The 22,918-nt window shown below is 42.7% G+C and overlaps 2 protein-coding genes across 2 annotated transcripts; one reads left to right on the top strand and one right to left on the bottom strand.

The window, feature by feature from the left end:
* Window positions 1–3,006: 3,006 nt before the first annotated feature.
* SOCS1 (suppressor of cytokine signaling 1) lies at window positions 3,007–6,239 on the bottom strand. Its single transcript, XM_071760793.1, has 2 exons — window positions 5,999–6,239; window positions 3,007–3,991 (listed from the first exon to the last, which is right to left on the bottom strand). Exon 2 carries the CDS (start codon window positions 3,914–3,916, stop codon window positions 3,293–3,295), a length of 624 nt encoding a protein of 207 aa, XP_071616894.1. The 5' UTR covers window positions 3,917–3,991; window positions 5,999–6,239; the 3' UTR covers window positions 3,007–3,292.
* Window positions 6,240–15,438: 9,199 nt separating this feature from the next.
* On the top strand, window positions 15,439–22,453 carry RMI2 (RecQ mediated genome instability 2). The gene is made up of 3 exons (XM_071761268.1): window positions 15,439–15,638; window positions 20,627–21,329; window positions 22,226–22,453. The coding sequence occupies exons 2-3, from the start codon at window positions 21,059–21,061 to the stop codon at window positions 22,372–22,374; spliced, it is 420 nt and encodes a 139-aa protein (XP_071617369.1). The 5' UTR covers window positions 15,439–15,638; window positions 20,627–21,058; the 3' UTR covers window positions 22,375–22,453.
* The last annotated feature ends 465 nt before the right edge of the window (window positions 22,454–22,918 follow it).

Here is a 22,918-nt window from a genome sequence, read left to right as displayed (position 1 = left end):
TTGTTAAGAGGACCAGAATGAAGGAAGCTGAGCAAATGTAGCTTGTGGCACTGTTAGTTATTTGCTTTATTCTGTTTGGCTGCCATTCCATCCTCACAGTATTTGCCCCTATCGTGGTTGAAGACTACAGGCTCTATGATCTTTCCTATGCACAAGCATCATCTTTATCATTCTTATCTTCAAAACCACATCCAAAGCATGCCACTGAAGTCCAGACAGAGGAAATACTTCTGGCGTGTGGTTGACTCACCCGTATGTCAGTCAGGAGTTTATCTTTTGACTCTTTGGCTTTTGCTGCTTTGTCATACTTGGGTGGTAATTACATATTAGGATGAGGGGAGAAGCTGAGCCTCTCTGCTCTCTCTGCAAGCCTGTGTTTCTGTCATTCCAGTGACACAAAGAGCAAATCAGACCTCAAGTGTAGCAAATTCAGCTGCTATGTTGGGAAATAGCTGTGGAGGAAAAAGTTGGACACAGTGACAGGATCTGAGTACTATGCAGAAGTATAACCACAGGCGAGTCACTGGCTATGAAAAGTCTTGAACTGCACTTCTTTGCAGTTGGGAAAAACATCCTGGAAATATTTAGTTGTTATTTTACACTGCACAGAAAGCAAGGAATTAAGTTGCTGTTACACAGCCTTTGTCTCAAGGCTGGAATTAATGTATAAATGTATTGCTCGTGCAGCTGTCAGCACCATGAATGGAGGAGTGGAAAGAGAGCTGGTGACTGAATGATAGCCCAGCACAACAGAAGTGGCTAACACTGGATCTGAAGAAGGCTCAGGAGGTGGATACACTGTTCAATAGAGGATTAAGTACAGGCAGAGTGAAGAGTATTGATGGCTAGATACGGTCAGTGTGTTGCCCTATGGGACACTTTTTTTTCTAGACACTTGAAAATAGCATCAGTGCTGACTGCAGCTGAAGCCTCACTTCTTGTAAATTACTTCAATCATAACAGATTTAGTGTGACCACAGCTTCACTGTGAGTAAGGTTATGCTTGTCACTCAGGAGGCTCCTACTGAGCATTCAGTAACGTGGTTAAATTAACCAGGTTCTCTGAACACCCTCAATTCTACTAAACATTTGCTAAGGAATGGAGCTAATTACAGATGCAGCATGGTATGAAGATTAACCTATCTTGAAAACAAATGTGGTTTGCAGTCTTTAAAAAGCAAGGGATCTTCAGTCTTGCTGGCTGTACAATCACAGGAGCATTGCATTGGAGCAGGGCTGAAGTGGTGTCACAGCAAGACTCTGTGGCACAATTCCCACCCTGCTGCTCTCTGTGGGACAGAGGCCCCCAGTCCTTGCAGCTGACACAGCCATGCTGCAAATGGTATTATTTTAAAGCTGTCCCTTCTTTACTAGCTATAAATATTGCAGCCTCTTCAAAAAATGTGGCTTTGGTCTCCTGAGCATGGTTTAAATTCTCCCATAGTCCTTTACCAGACTGACTGTTTACTTCACTTTCCAGTCACCGCCAGGAGTGAAAAGACCAGAGAAAAGAGCTGTGCAAAACAGGGAGGTGGGAGTAGGAGCAGGGACTGAAGAATTAGGGACAAGAATCTTAAGTTTAGAGCCTGTAGAATTGAAAAATACTCTGGTGTGGGGCTGAGAAAAAGAGGACTGTCAAAGGGATAACTATCTCTGCAGACAGCAAACCAGTTTGGCAGCCTTCACACTACAAACTTTTTTTTTCCTCCAGTTAAACTCCTTAAAGCTATTCCCATTCAGGCATTCTCTGCTCTGCTAACTGCTGCATAACACAAAATTCCCTGCTTCCCCAACTGCATCAGGAAAACACATCATTCGGCAACTAATTCCAGCTTTAGCATCAAGCAGAAATGCTGTCTGCTGATCTTGGCTAGGCATGGCTGACAAGGGAATGGGATAGGCAGGACTGATCCAAACAACATTTTTTAGGGAAGCAGCACCATAAAGAGTCACAGGATACTGCCTGTTATGTTCTTTCTTTTTCCCTTTTTTTGCGATGTTTGATGCACTGTGAGTGATCCTTAGTCATGTTTGAGAAGGGAACTTATTTATTCCAAAGAAACATCAGCTATGTAAGAGATGTAAAGTAAATTATATTAAAATTGTTTTCAGTAAGAAACATTATATAACTTATACTCAGTGTTTCCTAAAAAGTGGTTTTAGCTTTGAAAGGAATGTGAATTACAATAGAGGGAAAGATCTTTTATCTTCCCAACACTAAAGATGACTTCATTTACTGCTTACAGTTACTGTAAGCATCTTAAATCTGTGTTGATAAATCTGAGTACATTTCTGTGGAAGACTGACTTCTTTGAAGTTATTTTTCTAAGTTAGCTTTTCATGGATATCAGGTAATGCTTGGGGGAGGGGAGAATCACTATTGTAATGCAGGTGACATTTTGCTAAATGAGGCATCTTGTGTCATTCACAGTTACAGCTCTATGGGTGCTGACTTTTATTTTATGAGCAGGCAGAAACCAAGTAGGTGCCTTCTCCAGCTTCCTACAAATGATGTTACAACCTGATGTATTTTAGCTTTCTCTGAATGTAGTTTGGCCACTTGGGATTACAGCTGCAAATCTATAGGCTTATGCTCTCTGGATCCTGTCCTAGAGCTGAGTCATAGATTCCTTGAAAATATCATGTCAGTGCACTGTAGATCACCAGGAATCTGAGACAAGAAATGCCTTTTTCAAGTTGAAAGGTGTCTGCACCTTTGCCATTTTGTGTTACACCAATTTAAAGAGAGAATTAAGCTATCTTTCCCACAATGCACCATGTTAAGGTATTCACAGCCTCTTGAAATGTGTGAATGGCATTTCTGGACAATTTTCTTTGGGGCAGGAATCCTGTGTCTGCTGGACTAGCACTAGACCAGGCTGACTCACTAGGATAAAATGCAGGGCCACATTGAGACCTGTCAACACCTAGACACTCTATTAGCAGTTAAAGTTTGTCAGCCAGGTAGGTACCAGAGCCTTTAAAACTAAAAACAGAAATGCTGGGTTTTCTTAAAAACTCGCACAAAAAAGTTTATTTTGTTAATATAATTAAAAATATTATAAATTAATATAATGTTCTGCTTAGCAGAAAAATTATTCCAGGGTTTTAAAACCCCAGATTTGTGCAAACAGTTTTTGTAAACATAAGTAGTCAAGTGTTCAAGTTCTATCCCAAAATACAGCAAATTGCTACAAAAATAAGTTTGCTCACTGTCAAACATGTTTAAAAACCCAGGAAGCTGGATTTCTTTACACATCTCTCACATGTCCCTGTACAGTTAATGCTGTACTTATATCTGAAACGGGAAGGATTTCAGATAGTCCTTTAAAACAGGATTGAGGGGGATCTGGTTTAAGTTCTCTCTTCCAAAAGTCTTCACGATATTTTTCCGGCAGAGCTCCTGCAAGGGCTGTACGCGGACTTTGCGCAGGGGGCTAACCAGTACCTTCCTGGGGGAGCTCAGGTAATGTTCCAGCAGCTTAAAAAGACAGTCAAAAGTCTCTTTGCTGCCATCCAGGCTGAAGCGCCCAGTCTGAAAGATAATCCGGATGCTGGTGGGCCCAGTTGCAGTCTTAACACTAATGGCAAAGAAGCAATTCTTTTGTGTGCTGTCCCTGATGAGGAAAGTGCCCTCAGGCTCAGACTTCAGCTTCTCGTGGGCAGCACTGACAGTCAGAGGTCCCCAGTAGAAGCCACAGGCATCCAGCAGGCTGCTTGCTCGAGTGATGCTACGAAAATCCGCTTGCGAGCGAAAGGTTCGGAAATGTGTGTTGCTCTGCACCTGCACGGGGCTGGGCCGGCCCGGGCCGTGGTACTGCTGAGCCTGTGAACGATCCCGTGCTGGAGGGTCAAGCAGACATCTCGGATTTGCTGCAACTGCATTATCTGCTGACACCTTGCTGTGCGCTACCATCCTACAGCCTAGACCAGCGGATGTGGTCTTCCATAGCTTCAGCGGCTACGGCAGGGCAGCTTTCCAGCAGCTATTCTGAAATGCCAGAGAGAGAGAGACAATGTGAATCCCCAAAGAGAAGCAGCTGCAATCTTTGAATGACCAAGTCTTCCATTCACATTCCTCCCACCCATTATAAAGTAATAAAATATTCATTTGCCAATCTACACTGGGCAAACAGCTGCCTGCTTTCTGACAAGATTAGTCATCTATCACTATGGCAAAGTCAAGAGCTCCAAAAATATTTAGCAAGGATCAAACAGTTACAGAGGATATGGATTTTCCCCTGCCATGAGCCTACAGAACCTAGAGCGAGTCAACTTCTCAATGAGAGGGTCCCATCATTTATCTTCTGTACGTTCCTCCAGGTTCTCAAGTTTTTAGAAAACAAAGCAACAAGGTTTTACAACTGAGTTACCAGTATCTCCTCACCTCCCTCTTTACTTCCCCAATCCCAGCTGAGATATCAGAACTCAAAAAAATGTCATTTGGTACCCTGTATGAAAAAGACAAAGTGAGTCTAGGAAAGGTGAGCTCTGCAGAGCTGGGTACCTCTCCAGATAACCAGGTAAACTGTGAGGTGAACAGATGCCATCGTGTGACTGAAGTGTAACTTGGAAGGGCAGCTTGTAATATTGCCAATTTATGGCAATAAAACTAAAACTACTTTCCTCTCTCCAGTTAACCTGAGGCTCAGCCACGAAAAGGCAATTTCCCACTCCCCCAACTTTCCCGTGGGACAGCAATGCTACAACCTCACTAGCTTACACAAATCAACCTCTATGAACCCTTAAAGCATTACTCCCTAGTCTCTCTCTCTTTTTTGTATTACATGCACTTTAAGTGGCCCAATCTAAATTGCTTCCTATTGATATATCTTTCAGCATGAGGGACTAAATTCATCCTTTGCGTTACTTCAAAGGAATTAGCTGTGCTACACCAGGAATGAGTTTGGCCTGAAATGTCCACCTCTGACAGTGTGGTTCGATATATCTCTGCTGGCTGCCTTGACCTTACTGGCAAGCATAGATTTTAGGATTTATCCCTAGTCAGATATAGATCTACAGCAGCAGCTTGTTCAGAAACCTTGAAGTATTCTCAGAAATTAATCCCTCAGCCATCTTAAGGTTCTGGGTAACAAGCTAATGAAGATTTCAAGAAAGTATGCAGCTGGATTTCTGTCTGTGCTAATTTAACAACTTGACATTTCGTTTCATTTAGGTCATATTACCTCCTGAAACAACAAAGAAGGTTGTAAAATCTTTAGGCTGGCAAGTAACTTAACGGACTGAAAGTATCATTGGTCTTTCTTTACACGGCAGAAGGAGACTTATGTCACTTTTTCCAATTACTGGTCCAGGATTATTGCTCCGTATTTAAAGTTAATAAAAATTAAATTTCAGGACAGGCTGGTGAGAAATAACCAGCCCGAGATAAAAAAAATGTTAAAATTGCAGCGTTTCCTAGCAGAAGCCATCAATCGCCAAGAGTTAGCAGTGTCTTTTCCGAAGGGCACAGAGCACACACAGGCACGCCAAGCCTGCAGAGCCTGGAACCCCAGAACCTGGAAGGCATCCGGGGCAAGGGTGCCCCCGACTTCCCAGGGCGGGACCTTCGTCAGGGGCCCGGCTGGTCCCGGCTCCGGCTCCCGCCTGACCGCCCCGCTTTGCCCCGGGCGCTGCGCCGGTTCCTACTGCGAAGCGAGGCTGCGGGGTCCTTTGAGAGGAGCAGTGCTGTGCAAAACTCACTGCGTGGTCTCTTTACTGCTGTCCCCACTGTTTTATACCAGGTACTGAAGCTCCGTCTTGAGCACGGGCATAGAACCAAAAAGGGTGGGGGAAAAATAAAACAAAAAAAATTACCCAAACCAGAAATAAAACAAACCCAACAGGAAAAGAAAGAAAAAAGGTAAAAAGAGCAAAACCCCCCAAAACCACCACGCTCCTGCACAACTGGCAGGGCTCCCGTGCCATGCCTCCGAAACCTGACCTCTTCTAGCGTGTCGCGGTTCGCGAGGACCCCGCTATCAAGACCCTCTCTTACCTTGCCCCCGGTGGGCCGCGGAGCGGGGCGCGCCGGGGCCGGCGGGCGGCTACTGCTGGCCCCGACGGCTACTCCTGGCCCGGGGGGCCGGGGGAGCATCCCCCGCGCGGGGGCCCTGCCTGGCGCCGCAGCGAGCCGGGGCTCCCGCGGGGCGGGCAGGCGGGCGGCACTTCCAGCACTCTGGGCCCGCTCATCCCCTCTGCTTTCTATTTAAGCGGCGGCGGCTCCTCTACCGGGCGCTCCTCCCCTGCTTCTCGGAAAACACGTGGTCTCCGCTTCACTTTCACTTCCAAAGCAGGAAGCTTAGGATGCTGTTCCGCTCACCCAGAGGGAGATTTTGAAACCTCAAGTACCGATCCGATGCCTTAGGAGCTCCCTTATGCAGACCCCACTAAAATGTGCTTTCTTCCAAAAAGGGTGTTTCTTATAGTAGTAACTATCATCCATTTCAAAGGCCAAAAAGTCTTTATTCTGATTATTCCTTGTCTTTTTGGAAACCAAGAGCCCTAATATTTACCTTGAGCAGTATTTCACCTGTCCAAAAATACAGAAACTTTGTGAACAGTGGCACTGATTCTTGACTCTGGAATCAATACATTAAAGTACTGCTTCCAGAGCACACGTGGTTTGGGGCATGCAGTATGACATACAGGTTTTGCAGCCAGATTGCTGCTTTACATCAGGAACAGAGAGAGGATGTTTTTTCCTTGCAGCCAATAAGGTGTTTTTGTGACAATGAAAAATCGTTTCTGTCAAACGATTAAGAGGACAGGGGCTGACAAGGACTTGTGAGTTGTCCTTTGGAATGAAGTTGAGGGAATGTATTTCCTGCTTTGAGACTGAATACTCTTCAAAATCCAGTCTGGTCACAGACTGAATTAACCTGATGGCAATACAAGTGTCTAATGGTGATGTGCAGCCAGTGTACAATAGGTGAACCTGAAAACTTCTGATGATGCTTTAGCCACCAGAATTTGTTTCTTATGCTTTGTCATATGAGAGTATAGTTGTCATTAATTTGGAGAAACAGAGGTAATCTTTAATTTTAAGACCCAGCACAAAAATTCACTTTGTGCTGAGAATCCTCTCAAACAGTTTTTGAGCAACTGACCTCATGCTAAGGCTGGGGGAGGGAAGCTCAGCTGCTTTTCTATGTAAAACAAAAGCATGGTCAAACTGAAACTAACTTCAGAATGTGAACATGCAATAGTGAGAAATGTTTTGCCACTATTTGCCTTGGTGTAGTGAGTGTGCTTCATGCAGTGAGTAGATTCCATGGCTCTTATGTATAATGCACTGTGCATGTTCAGACAGATACTACAACCAACCAGGCCTTGCCTTAAAATCTTGAAGTCTAACAAGACAATACAAAGTCCCATTCCTCCACACCTTGCCTCCAACAGAAAAGACCTGAGGTGCTTTACTTTGTCACAATAAGGTAAATCAGAGCCAAAAGTATAGCTCAGATCCTCTAACTTATCACTGAGCCCCAGAGGCACCCATCTGAGCTGTTTGCTACTGATTCTGCCATCACTGTGGCTTTAAGGAGTGAGTGTTTCTCACATGAGGTGGAAGTTGGATGCAGTTTGCTGTAGGCATGCCAGGAAAGCTGTTCCACTCTTCTGTAATTTTTAATTTTGTAAGATCACATGGGAAAGAAAGATCCTCCAGGTGCACGTGCAGTCTGTCTGCCACATACTGAATAACACAGCTGACAAATTCAGCTGTCCAAAACATCTTCATTTAGCATGAATGTGGTAATAATGTTCAGCTGCAAAGCTTCAGAGCTTGGCAGAGCTTGCATGGGTAGGTGAGCTCCCAGTTGCTGAGGAACATGGTGAAGTGAGCCTGCCAGCTTGGACACCAAAAGCCAGGTACATCAGACTGCTGCTCAAAGAGTTTGGTATCTTCTCTATGTGAATCACAGTGAGAGTGGTCCAGGGTACTCCAGAAGGTACCTTAAAAAGGCTTGCCCAGGAGAAGTGGGTATCAGTTGTAATATGTGAAGGAGTCTTGTGGAGTGAATGAAGATATTTTGATAAAAAGAGCTGGGGTTTTAGACTTGAGGGTTCCACAGGTTGAGTTTTCTTGCAATACCTTCTATTTTAATTTTGCCCACTCATGTTTCCTTTTGCAAGTCCTTCTTCCCATCCTTTTGTTTCCTTTCTTACCTTTTCTCCTTCTCCTTAAATTTCCTGTAATCTGGGTCTTGGCAAAAGCTCTATATCCGCAGGACTGGATGAAATTAAGTTGTTCTTCCCAGTAGAGGGCAGTGCAGAAATTTGGAGCCGGTGTATGGGCAGAGCACTCCTAAAAAAGGAGTTCCCTAGAAACGAGTCAAGTTGAAAACTTGCTGCCAGTTCATATTATCCTGATCTGTGCTCTGTAACTTATCTTAAAGAGCACTTATTGCAAGGTGAATTAGACTTACATTCTGTTTGGTAAGTAAAGCCTTCCTTGTGAAACACCTTTTTAAATTTTTTTTCTCCTCTTCGCAAAGTACCATTTTACATGGAGAAACAAATTATGTTTCCTTTCTGCCCTACTCATAGTCTTAAAAGAGAAAGGCAGAGTCTGGGGAAAAAGAAAATGATTGGGAGATGTTATCTCATGTCCCCTTCTCCCTTGTTTCTTGGGGCAGGAAAATAAACACTTTTATTTGAAGTGTAGTATCAGTAAATTTCCAAAGGCTAGGGTAAAGAACAAACAGCTTTTGTTAAAAATAACTTACCCCTATTTTGTAAACATTGGCTTGGAAAATGACAGAAAATTCAGAGGAATCACTAGGTATTTGAGCAGCAGGACCATGGCTTACTGGCCAGGAAGAAGGCAAAAGCTGGAGGGAATCTGTTCAGAAAGCACTGTGAAAATGGATGGCAGGAGGCAGCAAGGGAAAAAACATAGTTCTGAAGATGGTTTCGAAGGTAGGAGAGTACTGTATCTGTTAGGTATACATGAGACATTTGCCTCTTTGTTAATTTGGTTTTCAAAATTTGTTTTTCAAAAACCACACTCTTAACCCTACTAGCAGCAGTGTAATGCAGGCAGAGCTTCCTTTATTTGTGCTCCAGGCCTCTCCTCACCCTGTGAAACCACCAAGACAGAGGAGACTGTGATACCACCTGTGGTATTCCCCAGTTTAAATTCCCTATGGGACACTCCACACCCTGCTGAATCCATTCCCCCCCTACAGGGTCAGTCCTCTGGAAAAAAAATAAATTAAAAAAATCTTGAAATGCTTAGAAAATCAGCAGACACTCCTCATTTCAGCTTTGTTCCTGATTTTTGAGAATAGAAGGAGATACTGATTTGGTTATGAAGCCAGATTACTTGGCAGACCTATGTGTCTGAGGAATAGCATGTTGTTTAGAATTTGGAATAATAAGTGGGTGATCAGTGTGGGAATTAATTTGGCACTGTTAAATCATCCCAGTTGTGTTATTGTTATGAAACCACTTGTCAATGGGTAATAAAAATATTTGTCCAAATTTAATAAATTACTATTTTCTTGTAAGAGTAGTTCAACTAAAATAGGTCACATATTTTACTGTTTTAAGGTTAGAGCCTTTCTTGTACTGATATTGTAAATGGCAGCTCTTACATGAAAATGCTCATTATCTAAACTGAACAAATCAGCAACATCATCTGTAGAAAAACGGAACTGAAGTACCAAGAGATTCAGTGATTTGCTTGAAGTCACAGGGAAACACAGTCTGCAGAAGGGCTAGGAATGGAACGTAATGCAGTTCTTCAGAACCCCATACTAGAAACTTAACCACAATACCATCCTTCCTGTTTTAGTGGGTTCTGTTTTCTTCTCCAGAATCTGAATTTTCATTTAAACGAAACCCCTGAAATCGGAATTCTTTGATTTTGCAAGTAAATTAGATACCACATGGTTTCTGAGTCTGCTTTCAGATGCACTGAAACCAGCAGCACTGAGAGAAGTGTGAACCTCCATCACCCACTTTAGCTAGGTATTAAGGTCAGGGTTTGACATATTTAAATGGGACATGCCCAAAAGATGTAACTGTTGTGACTAGACATTGTCTTATACATCTTCATTTCCATTCTATCCATACTATAATTTTCTAAGTTAAGAGAGAATAAAGTGGGCCTAATGAAGACCCTCAACCTCTTATCCTTTTAGTCATTTACTTCAGGTAAAATGGCTTTAAAAATTAACACTTTACACTGATATAAATTACAAAGAACAAAATACATTTTGAGATGTCACCAGTTTGATTTTAAGCCTCGATAACCATCACACCAATACCTAGAAAAGGGCCAGACAGTCCATCCAGACTTTATTTCTGTCTGAACTGGAATTTATGGTGTTATGCAGCTAATGCACAAGTCAGATCCCATCCAGCTAGGATGGGTGATAGAAATTTGTAGTTTTGTCTTCTAAAAAGGATTGCTGTGAGTATTAGTTGTGAAGAAGTGCACATGGCTACTGACTCAGATGAAAATCTGTTTTTTTAAAGTTAAGCAAATTAAGCTTAGCAGAGGCTGAGTAAGAGGTGACTCCCTCCCATAAGTTCCTTTGAATAGTCCAAACTGAAATATATCTTTATAAAAGACATTAAGTAATAAATTAACTATCAGAGTTATCAGGGTGGGGCAATGCACTGTGCTGCAATGGAGCAATGCTGCATGTGGAGCAATGCTGAAGGATCCACATACTGGAGGGTTCCAGGTGTCAGGGCTGGAAAAAGAAGCTTGCCTGGTTCAAGCACTAATAAAAAGCCATCCTTAGTTCTTGCTTGCTCATAGGCCATGCTAAAAATAGCTCACCACTTGTAAGTCTGCAATGTATAGCAATGTGGTATTCCAGCAGCAAGTTGCATAGCATTCTACTCTTTTCCTCCTCTGTTTCTGTAAAATAATGAAAAACATAATCCAAGGTGCACACACACACACATTTACTGTCAGTGACTGCGTTTACCATCAAAGTTGGTACTGTTTCCTGAAACGGGTTTCTGATCCCCCTGTTTTTTTTGGGTTTTGTTTGTTTGTTTGTTTGTTTGTTTGGGGTTTTTTTGGTTTGGGTTTTTTTATGTTAATTTCAAGGAAACTTAACATCCATGAAACTCTAAAATATCAACTGTGCAGATAAATTGTGATATCAAAGGTGTAATGGTTGTGACCTTACTCCAGTTCCCTAAATTCCAGTGCATTCCCACTTTTCACTAAGCATTTTCTGGTTTTGTGCCAATATGTGGCAGTGATGGTGTTAGAAGGGCAGGAGGGATGTTATTTGAGAGAGTGAGGGAAACACTAGACTTGAGACTGGGGAGGTAAGCCCATTGGTTTTTATGGTGTTGCACTCATTGAATTGTTTCAGATCATATATTAATCCTCTTCATGTGATAGACCCACTGCATAAAATACCAAGAATGGCACAATCTGGAAATCTTTGGCAAACAGATCATCTCTCATGATTCATTCAGCATCCTTTCTCTGCTCTACCTATGATGATCTCTCAAATGTATGTTTGAAAGGCAGGGCTAAAGCTGAACGTGGCTTTAGAATATGAGCCAAGTTTTGTGCAGCATAAAAAAGAAAAAGTGATCCTTACTATCCAGAGCTGCCCGTGTAGATTGCCAAAGCAATTGCTGCAGGATGGAACTGATGTTTTTACTGGCTATTTAGGAACAGCTTTAAGAGAATTCCCTCTATTAATTTCGCTCATACCTTGAGACACTGAGAGTATTACTGGCAGCTTCCCAGAAATCCTGTGGCAAATTCTAATTTGCTTGATATTGTAATTTGAATACTGGTGTATGCAGAGATAAATGGGTCCAACTGAAGTATTTTCTTGTTTTTATGGTACTTCATTTATCTCCTGGCAGTCCTGTTTTTCAGGGCAGGGGAAATATGACAGCTTGCTTGGATGGGAAGAAGCAGATTTGAGTGGGTTTGTGTCATGGTGTTGGACTCTGCTGGGTTTACTGTGCCAAGGAGCACTGCATGAATGGAGACAAGTCCCCATCACTGGGCATTCAGCAGCCCTTCCCTTCTGAAAATGGGATTTTGGTGCAGTCATGAGGCTGTGCAGGGACTTCGACTTCATCGCTGTTCCAGCGAATCATGACCCCACTTCCTCTTCTTCTAATTAGCAGTTTGCACTTGGGTACAGCATAAACCACAGCTTTCCTCTGGTCTTGCACACGGGTGCATACAATGCACTGACTTTATGTGGTTTACAAAGCAAAGAACTGAAAAATAGTGCAATATCAGATTTACATTTGCATATGCAACCTGGAATCTGGCCATTCACATTTTTGCACCGAGTGACACAAGGGTGCTGGTAAAATGCGTGATCTTAAGTCTTCTGTAAAACTAGGACAGAATTTGCAGGAAAAGACAAGGAAGGTCCTGTGTAAAATTTAAGGTCTGGAAATTGCAAACAATTAATTTTTTTTTACCATAGTTTTCTCTAGATAATTCTGCATTTTACAAAGAAGAAAAGTATCAAATAAACTTTGCTAGCATTCCAGAATGGATTCTGGATAATAAGTTATTGCTGATTTAATAATGTATTAACATAACATTAACAATTATGCCAGAAAGATAACTGTGCTGTATGTGGGAGAGCAGGAGCAGGATTCTGATTCCAGGTGCTGAATGTAGAGATCACTGAGTTGAGGCAGGATAAACTGGCAGAACTCTGGTTCCCCATCTTATCTGGATCTTTGAACTCCTGCCTTGCATAAGACCAATGATGAGGCACCAGAATTGTGTGCATTTTGAAGATAAGTGCTTTTGTGCTTCTGTAGCTGCCTGTGCTTGTAAGGTATGCAGTTTGCACACAGTGACAGCATGCTAGTTTCTAAACATACAGTTCATCAGTGCAAAGCATGCATGCAGGTCTGGTATGACTCAAACAGATCAGAGTGGATGGAGAAAAGGTATGTCTGTACTGGAGGTAGAAGGGGCAGTATTTCTTCCATCTGAAGTGAATATAGAGAAACCTCATGAAAAAGCGATGCTAAACTTATGTGGCTTTTTTGGAAAGTGTCTCTGTGCGAGTGCATCCACAACATCTAAAGTGATAAAAATCATGTACTGAGCTGAGTCGAATGGCGTAGCTGAAGTGGAGCTGTAAATAAAGTGGTAGGTGGTTTCCTGCTAAAACTCCCCTGCATGTCCAAGAAGTAAATGTGAGTCAGCCATTGCAGTAACTGGGAACTCAGTGCTGGCACCATTTTCTAGTTGGGTATTTTTACTTCTCTTTTTGCACTATTGCAAGAGCAGCTCCATTCATCCCCTGAGGAATCAAGTTGATAGTATGACCCATTATTTTTTGTTGTCTTAAGGTAATGATCTTGCAGTAGACCAAGAAGACTGTTTGGAATTCTTGTTAAGCTGTGATTATCAATGACCCATGCCTGCAAAACAGACTGGCTGCTTGGATCTCTGTTAGACCATCAGATGAAATTTCTTGGGGCTTGCATATTTACATTGCTTTCATTTCTTGTGCAAGAAAACTTGGGAATGACTGTGTTTGGTTTTTGGTTTTTGGTTTTTTAATTTAAAGAGTACGTTCCTACTGAATGGAAGGAAGATAAGAATGTATTTGCTTGTAATAAATTTTCTATTGTACCTGTTCCTTCAAAGAATTAGTATCTTTGGAATGATGAACTGAGCTGGAAGAATCTATGCCCTTGTTAAAATAACATCAGTAGCAATGTCTAGTAGCTTTTAGGTCAGCAGCATCTAGAGTCTCACTTGCCCTGGAACAGTTTTTGTTTGAAGCTGTCAGATGTCAACTTATTTCTGCTCATAGTTTTGGGTACATCATTGCCATTGAGATGGTAGATTAGAACCTGCACAGGTAGCTGCCTCTCCAAGTTCTGTACCCGCACAGCTTTAAACTTGGCACTGGCAATTGAGAAAGCAGATTTCAGAGATTTTCAGGCTCCATGAGGTGAAATAGAATGGGTTCTGTTCTTTGTCCCTTCTTTATCCCATGAAATATTTATTCAGTTGCTTCTTTCTGTCCTTTTTCATTTTTAGCCTCTCTCCTCTCCTCCAGTTCACAGCTCTATTTTTTTAAATTATTTATTGTGCTCCTTCTGTCCTAGTTCCAGCTAACTCTTTACTGGTTTCTTCTGTAATGCTGCTGGAAGCTTGTCGTCATCTGACCTTTCTCTTTGTGAACAAATCCCAATGTCCCAGGTTTAAAATTTCCTCCACTCTTTGCTTCTTTCTGGTTTCCAGCCTGATGTTTTGTAATCGCTTCCTGTAATTTCTGTTTAATACCTCTTTAAGTTTCAAGATGCTGTCTTTTACTTTCTTTCTCTCTCTGATATTAAGTATCCTTCATGTAGGCTTTTTTTCTGAGAAGACTGCCTTCTCCTCCAGAGTTTTCAGTTTAGCATCTGAAGGCTATCAGTGGTTCCTTGTTAGTGAACTTCCTTTCTCAGTAGTTCAGCCTCCTTGTACTTTGATTCAGGTCATTAACATCAAAGTAGGTTCTTTTTTTCTTGCAAATTCCCATAACTGCCCACCTTTCTTTTCTCTTCCTCAGTTCTCTGGTACTTCACAGAGCAGTGCTATGAGGTGCATTGTTTTATGAAGGCATCTAGTTGCTTTCCTCCAGACAAGTCCTCTTTTGCTGGTCTTCCAGCTGTGCATGGTGGAGGACTTGGTATGTTCTGAATTCCTCCCATCAAAAAGAGTCAGGGTTTTCACTAAGTGCACCAGAGGAGGGGATACCCAAGAAGCTGGTGACAGGAAGGAGCTCAAGTGATTGCAGAGGCCAAAGGGTGGCTTGCAACAGGGGACCAGACACTGGGGAGTGGGCCAGAAGGCAGGGGCAGCAATGGGAGTGCCTGAGGGTTATGGGATAATAAACTCTGAGTGATTCCAGGCAGGCAGAAAGGGAAAGTCCAGGAAGTACAATTGTTGGGTCAGGAAGGGGATGCTTGGGTTTGGAAGGCTGGATATTTTTATTTTGTGAGAAGAAAAGCAGCTCTATAGAGAAGAGAAAAAAATGGATTTTGAGAAGTGGGGTAAAGGATGTGGAGGAGAGTGGGTCCAAAGATTTAGGGGACTGAGAGCAATGGTTTGAAGTGTTGCAGATGTAGTATGGATGAGAGGACACAAAGGCAGGAGACAATGGGGATCACTCTCTAACTGAGCTGGTGCCATTAACTGGGATCCTGGTTTGAGGAACAAGAACACACAGTGACCTGCCTTCCTCCCAATGGACTGCTGGAGCTCTCACAGTCCATCATTTCTTTTGTTTGAAATATGGTTGTATATAGTATGTCAGTACATAGTACATCCACTTCTAAACAGCAGGTTTAACAGACATTAAATGATCATTTTATTTCACCAGGTGACCAGAATTATCATACTCCCCCACGTGCTTTTTTTGAAGTATATTGGTACTTAAAGAAAATTACTGGACTATGTGGGTGGCACCTCTTGTAGTCCACAAACACAGAGCAGCTGCTGTGATGATGCCTTCTGAGAAGAGCTCACCAGAATGATCAGCAAGGCTACTGAGCAGGCAGGAGTCCAGGCTGCTGCAGACTGTTCCACCCATCCCTGAAAAGTGACTGCTGCTGTGCATGTAACAGGACAGCCTGTGCCCACACAGAGAGATGTTGCACCCTTACTGATCATGGTGAGTCATTTGCTCCCTCTGCTATATCTGGCATGAATTTCATTTCAAGCTACTCTAGTGTATTGCTATTTGTTTCACCACAAGCTGGAGATACAGAGGTAAAAATAATTACATTTACCAGAACCTGTCATTAAAATTGGCAGCTGGTTCTCAGTAGAAATAAAAGAATCCCATTTTGAACAGCACTGAACAGTTCTATTCAAGTACTCACCCATGGAGTAAAAATCTATTAATCAGAAGTGATAAAGTGAATATAATTCCCAGGTATTCAAATGCACCTGCTTACACTTTTCTTCTATGTGGGTAGGAATCAAGCAAGAAAACAGTACATGGGGGGGACAAATGCAATTGATCATGAAAGAAAGGAATTTACCAGGGGACTAGCCAATCCGTTTAAATTTCAAGATAGATTTGTGTTATGCTTTTGTCTTGATGTAACAGTGTGTGCAACTTAACATGAAGCATTACCTTTACATGTGTTTCTGTACAGTACAACCTTGGATTACACCCATTTTTTTGGCCTCACCCATATTGTGAGATTGCCAGTGGCTCTTGTGGCCGTCCAGATTTATGTCTACTGTTTAAAATTTCAAAGTGTCCTCAAATAATTAGATAACTCCTGGACCACTCGGATGATACGATACGATATGATATGTTGTGTCTTCAAATAAACAGCTTTGTGGTGGCTTGGAAAACTTTCCACCAGGAGTTTACCTCAATGTCTTCCCTTTTTTTATCTTGTACATATATTGAAATAGTTTACAGGGAAAGGCTTAACAGGAACTTGGACTCAGCTTTTCAAAGGAATTATGAGCAATAACATCTTTATTTGTACACTGTGCCTCTGCTGAAATAGAAAGCCACACTGAGAAGTAAGGGAAAAAAGATAGCTAGAACATCACTCACTTTTAATTGTGTTTGTTTATATTTGAACCTCATGTTTGCAGGAAGTTCTGGTTTTATCAATAATACTATGCAAGTTCCTATAAAAGCCAGTTTAATTGTAGTATTACTCAAGCTCCAAAGAAATCACGTTTTTGTTTATAAAACTTACTGCTAAGCCCCCTCTGCTGGATGGAAAAATCGTGTTTTCATCCCTGCATGCTGAAGGTATCCAGTAAAAGCATTCCAGCTTATTGTTCAAGTAATTACAAGCTCAGAGTTCATAAGATCATTACTGTCCTTCTCTAAGTGGGTAATCAGAGACAGCTGGGAACTGAGGGAACATGCCTTTCTCCTGAGGCATTTGCCTAAGCTTAGATAAACCTCAATGTTTTCTAAGTCTTCGATCTAGATGGCTCATCTCACCTTCACAGCAATCTTGTGCTTTTATAGTCAGAGCTAACCTGCTTCCACAGAGGCCAGACTGTGGCTAGCCAAGATGTAGCACTTGGTAAAAGCTGGGAACAGGAGGCAGAACTCCCTCCTACCTGAGAGCAATGGAGGAACCTGGCTGATCCAGGTTACAACTTTCCACTTTCCAAAGGCCTTCCGTGCAGAACCTGTTCATTTCTTGCTTTCTCAAATGCACAGTCTGCCCATTTATACTGAGCTGCAAAACAAAAATAAAGACTAGAGATATTGAGCTGAGGTGCAGTATTTTCAGACATTTACAGATAATATAAAAGTGTGAATGAAAGCCAGCAAAATGAAAGCCATGATGATAGAAACTTGTTCTTCAGTCTGTGTCTGCACAGGAGATGGCTACCAAGAAATAATAAAGCATTGCCCTGAAAGCATCTGTCTGTAACTTTGCTGATGAAACAAGAAAGCAGCAGTATGCCCTTTTCTACTTAGGTACTAGGAATGTAACGGGGCTTGTGCAAGTTCACAGAACATGAAGTGTAGTTTGAGATAACTGCAAAACGTGCAAACTGCTTTGAACTCGAGAACAGAAATGTAAACTTTCCCCACAGTTTAGGAGTAAAGAACTTCATGGAACTGCTTTTTTATGAATTTACAAGTACTCTTTACAAATGTTTGCAAAACTCCGCAGCTGTGTGACGAAGATTGCAGAAGTACTTGTGGAGAGAGGGCTATTGTTTTACAGCTGGGAAATGCAGCCTTTAGAAGGAAACGCATTTAGTTAACAGATCAGAGAATGAATGAAAAAGGTTCTTTATTACTTTCAGTTCCGTTTCATTTGTCTGGAATTATCTGTTCTCCCCAGAGATCATCAGATGATCATGTGTCCAGCCAGAATCCAAGGTCGTAAAAAGACATTTTTAAGAAAGAGAAGAGAAAGTATCCACAAGAAAAAGGAACATTCACTAAATAATGTCAGCTTTGAGTAAATGTGCCACTATTTCAATGAAGACTCCTGAGACTCTGAACTTCAAAGATTTTCTTTGAAGTTCTGATAAGGACTGTTCCTCCCAGCCTTTATTTTGCAAGTCAGTTATGACCATTACTCTGGCTGTTAACAAAGCAGACTTAAAGTATATAGCATGTCTCAGGAGGCACTGTGTGCTTTTCAGAACAGGGCCCAAGTCAGAAGAAACACCAAGCAGTGCAGGTTTTATAGGTAGCATATACTCTAATTTAACTAGGGCAGCCAAAATATTTTATGAACTCTATCTATGTTACATATGCTGGATCTAACCTAGATACCTAAATGCTTCACTTTACCAGGCAGAGCAGAGCAGAGCAGTAGAACTGGGGAGTGATTTGTGCCAGCCTAGTTGCATTTGACAAGTGTCTGCCCATAGCTTTTAATTCCTTCATCAATATGATTAACCAGCTTGGTTGGAGGGGAAAAAAGGGGCCTAGAGAATATTTTATCATTGCCCAGATGTTCACCCAAGTATTTGATTTGGCAGAAATGAGTGTAAAAGGGATTGCATCAAATGACAGCATGAATGCAATACTGACCGTGCTTCAGCCTCCTTAGCTCTGCTGGTGAGTACTGGAGACTTTTGTGGTCTGGAGTGGACCAAACCACCACTGACTTCCCAGCAAAAAAAGAACCAGCATTACCAGAATGCAAACAAATTAATGGTCTCTGCCAAACCATAGGTTCAACTATTCAGTTCTCCTTCTGCCTTAAAATCCATGAAAACAATGAAAATGAAAGTACCTAGCCCACATCTGTTAGGATTGTTTGCTAGTAATCACACATCTTTTAAGAAATAACATAATAGTCAGACTAGAGAGATCTGTACATAGAAAAGAAACTGCTTTGTGACTTTCACTTTCACTGTGCACATTTCTCGTAAATGAAGCTGTAACTGGCAACTGAGCCCAAGTACTCTGACACACTCTGCCTTGCAAATCCAAAGTCATGTGCCACCTTTTCTGTTCTAAAGTGTCTATTGCCTGATATTTGTATCTATTCAAATTGTACCAGAGCTACAGGTCTCAAATTTAATCCAGAGTAATTTACAGCCTGTTGGCCACCAACTCATTGCTCTGTGCTGAGCTTACTCTTGCTACCCTTCAGTCAGAGAATGATCACTGTGGGATCATCTCCAGAAAACAATCTGCTGAGGCACAGGGTATTTTTCCTGCAGCTGCAGACTTTGCATTTTACTGAAAGATAAATTTCTTGTTTAGGAAAAGAATTCAGTTTCTTGGAGCAGATTGCCAGCACTTCTGCTCTTCTTCTCCTAAAATGTTTTTTCCAAGGAAAATCTTTTAAAACAGACCTTTTGGTCTTTCCTAGAGATTACATTCTTGCAGGGATCTTGCCTTTGTCTTTAGATTTAATAGCTCAATAAGCATCAGACCTCTTATTATACAGTAAAAAATAGGAATACAATACTTGTATAAATATTTAGCACAATTTTATTTTTTTATGTGAAGCTAAATATTGATGCTGTTAGGGGACTGCAGCTTAGGGGCATAAATTACAAATACTCTTCTCTAGTGAGCCTCACTCAATTTTGCATTCATATACAGTAACCATCTGATGTCTTGATATTCCTGTAAGCCATATTATTTTAATGCCAGATTATATGATTCTGTATTGTGCTTAGATGTCAGTGTTTTTATTGTTATTACCAATACCATCTTTTATTCTTACAGTAAATGGTAACAGAAAGTTAACTACTTCCTTACACTATAAAAGGAATAGTCTCATTTACAGAAAGTCTCTAAACAGAAAAGATCTCTGGAAAAAAGATACGATGAATAAATATTTCATAACATGATTGGTGAGAAGCAAAAAAGGTCTTTTGATGTATTTTGCTACTTAAAACAAAACTGGATTTTTAAAATTAAGTAACTAGCTATTTTAATGGAGAACAAATCAGTTTTAAAGAAGGATAATTCCAGGGGAGTCAGTTCTCTGTGACTTTCTACACAGTTTTGCACTTTTGTGGGTAACAACTTGTGAAATCAAGGAATCCATTTCCTTGGTGTTCCTGATTCTTTTTCTTTGTTCCATCCTCAAGTTTTTCCATTAACTTACTTCTTGGCTTATTTTCTAATAATGTAATGTCAAAAGAAACATCATTTCAAGGATTTCAGATTGCAGCAAAGCAAATTAGTCTGTCTGTAATATAAGCAGACAGCAAATAAATTACTGGAACTAAAGTCTCCCAGATTAAACCTGCCTTTCAGTGTATTATGCTCCAGGTTTCCATATGATTGTATACCAAAAAGTATTTTGAAACCATCCTTGAGAAAATAATTGTTTTCTTTTTTTTTTTTTTTCTCAGGAAACCAGAGGAGCTTTATTAACTAAACAATAAGTGAGCATTTCTTGTGAAGTGAAAAAATACGGAAAATTATCTGGGATGACTCCAACAGGCCTGGCAGGAGACGTGGGCGAATCTTCCTCTGAGCTAACCCTGTGGTGAGGGCAGGAACCAAGCTGACGGGGGCTTTGCTAACGAACGGGAGACACGGGTAACGCAGCTGTGGGTGGGTGGCTTGTTACGAGCATGTGAACCACCTGTGAGTAACTTCTCTTGCTTGCAGTTTGCCGCAGAACCAGCACACCTGTGCTCAAACGCTTTGGATTTTTTCCGTTGTTGTTTTTCATGCAGAAAACTCGGCATCGGATGGGCCGGTTATGTGAGATGGCGGCCCCGGCTCTGGGGAACTTCTGCCCCCTGCGCTCCCCAGGTGAACGGTTCACGGTAGGAGCTGGCGGCTTGTTGCGAACGCCGCTCCCCCGCCAGAGCGGATCAAAGAGCACCTGCCCCGCCACCAGACTGCGCCTCCGTGCCTTCATTTTCAAGTAATGCAGCCGCCTCCGGCCCCTGCCCTTGCCCCGGCGCCGCCGCTCTCCCCCGCCGGGCTGCGCGGCTTCTCCCCCCCTGCCACTCTCCTCGGGTGGCTGCGCGCGCGGCCGCCATAACGGCGCCGCCAACGGCTGCGAGGCGGGAGGGGCCGCGCGTGCCGCTTCCCGCCCTTCGCCTCAGGGAGCGCTTCCTGCGGGTAGCGCCTCCAGCCCCCGGGTCCGGCGGTTCCACAGCATGGCCCGGGAAGCGGCGGGGCCGCCGGTGAAAATCCTGGCCGCTCAGCTGCGGGGGGCGGTGCGGGACGCCGGCGGGACGTGGCAGCTGGGCCGGGCGGAGGCGGGCCGGGACCCCCTGCGGCTGCGGGCCGTGTGGATGCAGGGTACCGTGCTGGAGGTGGAGCGCGGCGGCCCCTGCGGTGGCTCGGCCCGGCTGCAGGACGGCAGCGGCTGCTTCACCGTGCTGGGGGTGGAGCAGGTACCCAAAGGGCGGCCCTGTCTCAGCGCAGGTACCGGCAGGGTGGGAGGGGGGGCGGGCAGTGAGTGTCCCCAGGGGTTGGGGGCTACCCCAGGGTCTTGCGGGGTGCGTCACCTCCCCCTGTTTACTTAAAGTAATTCAGAGAGGTTCCTCCTGGTTCGCCAGGCCTGCGTGCCTCCTGCCTTCCCACATGTGGGGTGCTGAGAATGGTTCTTGCCTGTGTGTCTGGGGGTCACGCTGAGTTCGCACAGCTGAGAGGACACGCGGTTACGGATACCCCCATCCCTGAGGCATGGGGCATCCTGGCAAATCTGTGGAGTCTCGGAACAGTGTGTGCAGCAGCAGGGAAATGTGTTTGTGGCTGGTTAGTGTGTTTGTATGAAGACTTATGCTACCTTCCTATGGGAGTTCCAGTGACGACAGGGCCTTTTTTTGGTTCTCCATAGTTAGAGGAAGTGTTTGATCTAAATGCTGCAGAGGAGAGCTGTGAATCTAGGAACAAGGCAGATTTTTTAATTTTTTTTTTTCCTCTTTCCATTTGCCAGTATTGTAAATTCAACTGGAGAAGTCTGGACTGCAGCATCACAGGAATTGTGGTACAGAACAGTCACGTTGCTTAATTTTTGGTCTTGTGTGTTGTCCTCTCTTCATTTGCACAGCAGAAGCAGGAATTGTGTGCAGGTTTTGACTCTTACTGTATGTGAAAATCTAGCAAAATCTCCTGTAAAAATGGCAGTAGGGTTAATTAAGCCTCTTAAATGAAATTTAGTTTTAAGCAATCATCGTTCCTTGAGTTTTCTTGCAAGTTTTGGCAGTTTTAATTCAAACTGTTGAACTGCTTGGTTTAAAATATTTCGCTTTCTCAAATAAAGATAAAATGAAAACACAGAGGTTGATTAAATTCAATACTTACTTGTCTTTTTTTAGGGAAATATGTAATGGTGATGGGTGTGGTGCGATCCTGCAGTCCTGAGCCTATTCTTCGAGCAATAAAGATGACGGATCTTTCTGAAAACCCCGTGCATAAGAGTATGTGGAGCCTTGAAGTGGAGGATTTGCACAGAGTCATCCCCTAGATACTTTTTTTTTCTGCCTAAAATAACTGGATACATACTTGTTTACTTAAATAACTGTAAGCTGAGTCTTGTATTTAAATAGCTCTCTGGTTTCTGTGTTTCTGAAATGCTGAAAGTGGTACAGTAATAAGCCATATGTTCTGGTGAAGTGAAATTAACTGAAAAGATGACACACAGGATTCCTTGGAACAGGATTGCCAGGTTCAAGGTGCAAAGATTTTACTCCCATGTGAAATAAGCTTACTGTGCCTAAGTGCTGTTGGTGGGTTCTGTGCCACACAGGTTTAAGGGTTGGGCTGAAATGCCTCATCTCTTGGTTTTCAATGGTGGGGAGAGAGGCTCACTCCTGCTGCAGGTTGGGACAGCTCTGTGAAGAATTTGGCACTCTAGGGCTCTACCAGGTAGTGGGAATTCTCCCTTTTCAATAATCTGAATTCATGTCTCAAGTTCTGCAGTAGAATGTGGGTTTGCCAGGATGTTTGTTGCTGTTGTACATCAGAACATGTAACTGAGAAGTTACAGGGTGGTGGGTGAGTCTGGCCCT

Source organism: Heliangelus exortis, chromosome 17, assembly GCF_036169615.1.
Source record: "Heliangelus exortis chromosome 17, bHelExo1.hap1, whole genome shotgun sequence".
Lineage (NCBI taxonomy): Eukaryota > Metazoa > Chordata > Aves > Apodiformes > Trochilidae > Heliangelus > Heliangelus exortis.
This window is presented reverse-complemented; position numbering and strand designations above follow the sequence as displayed.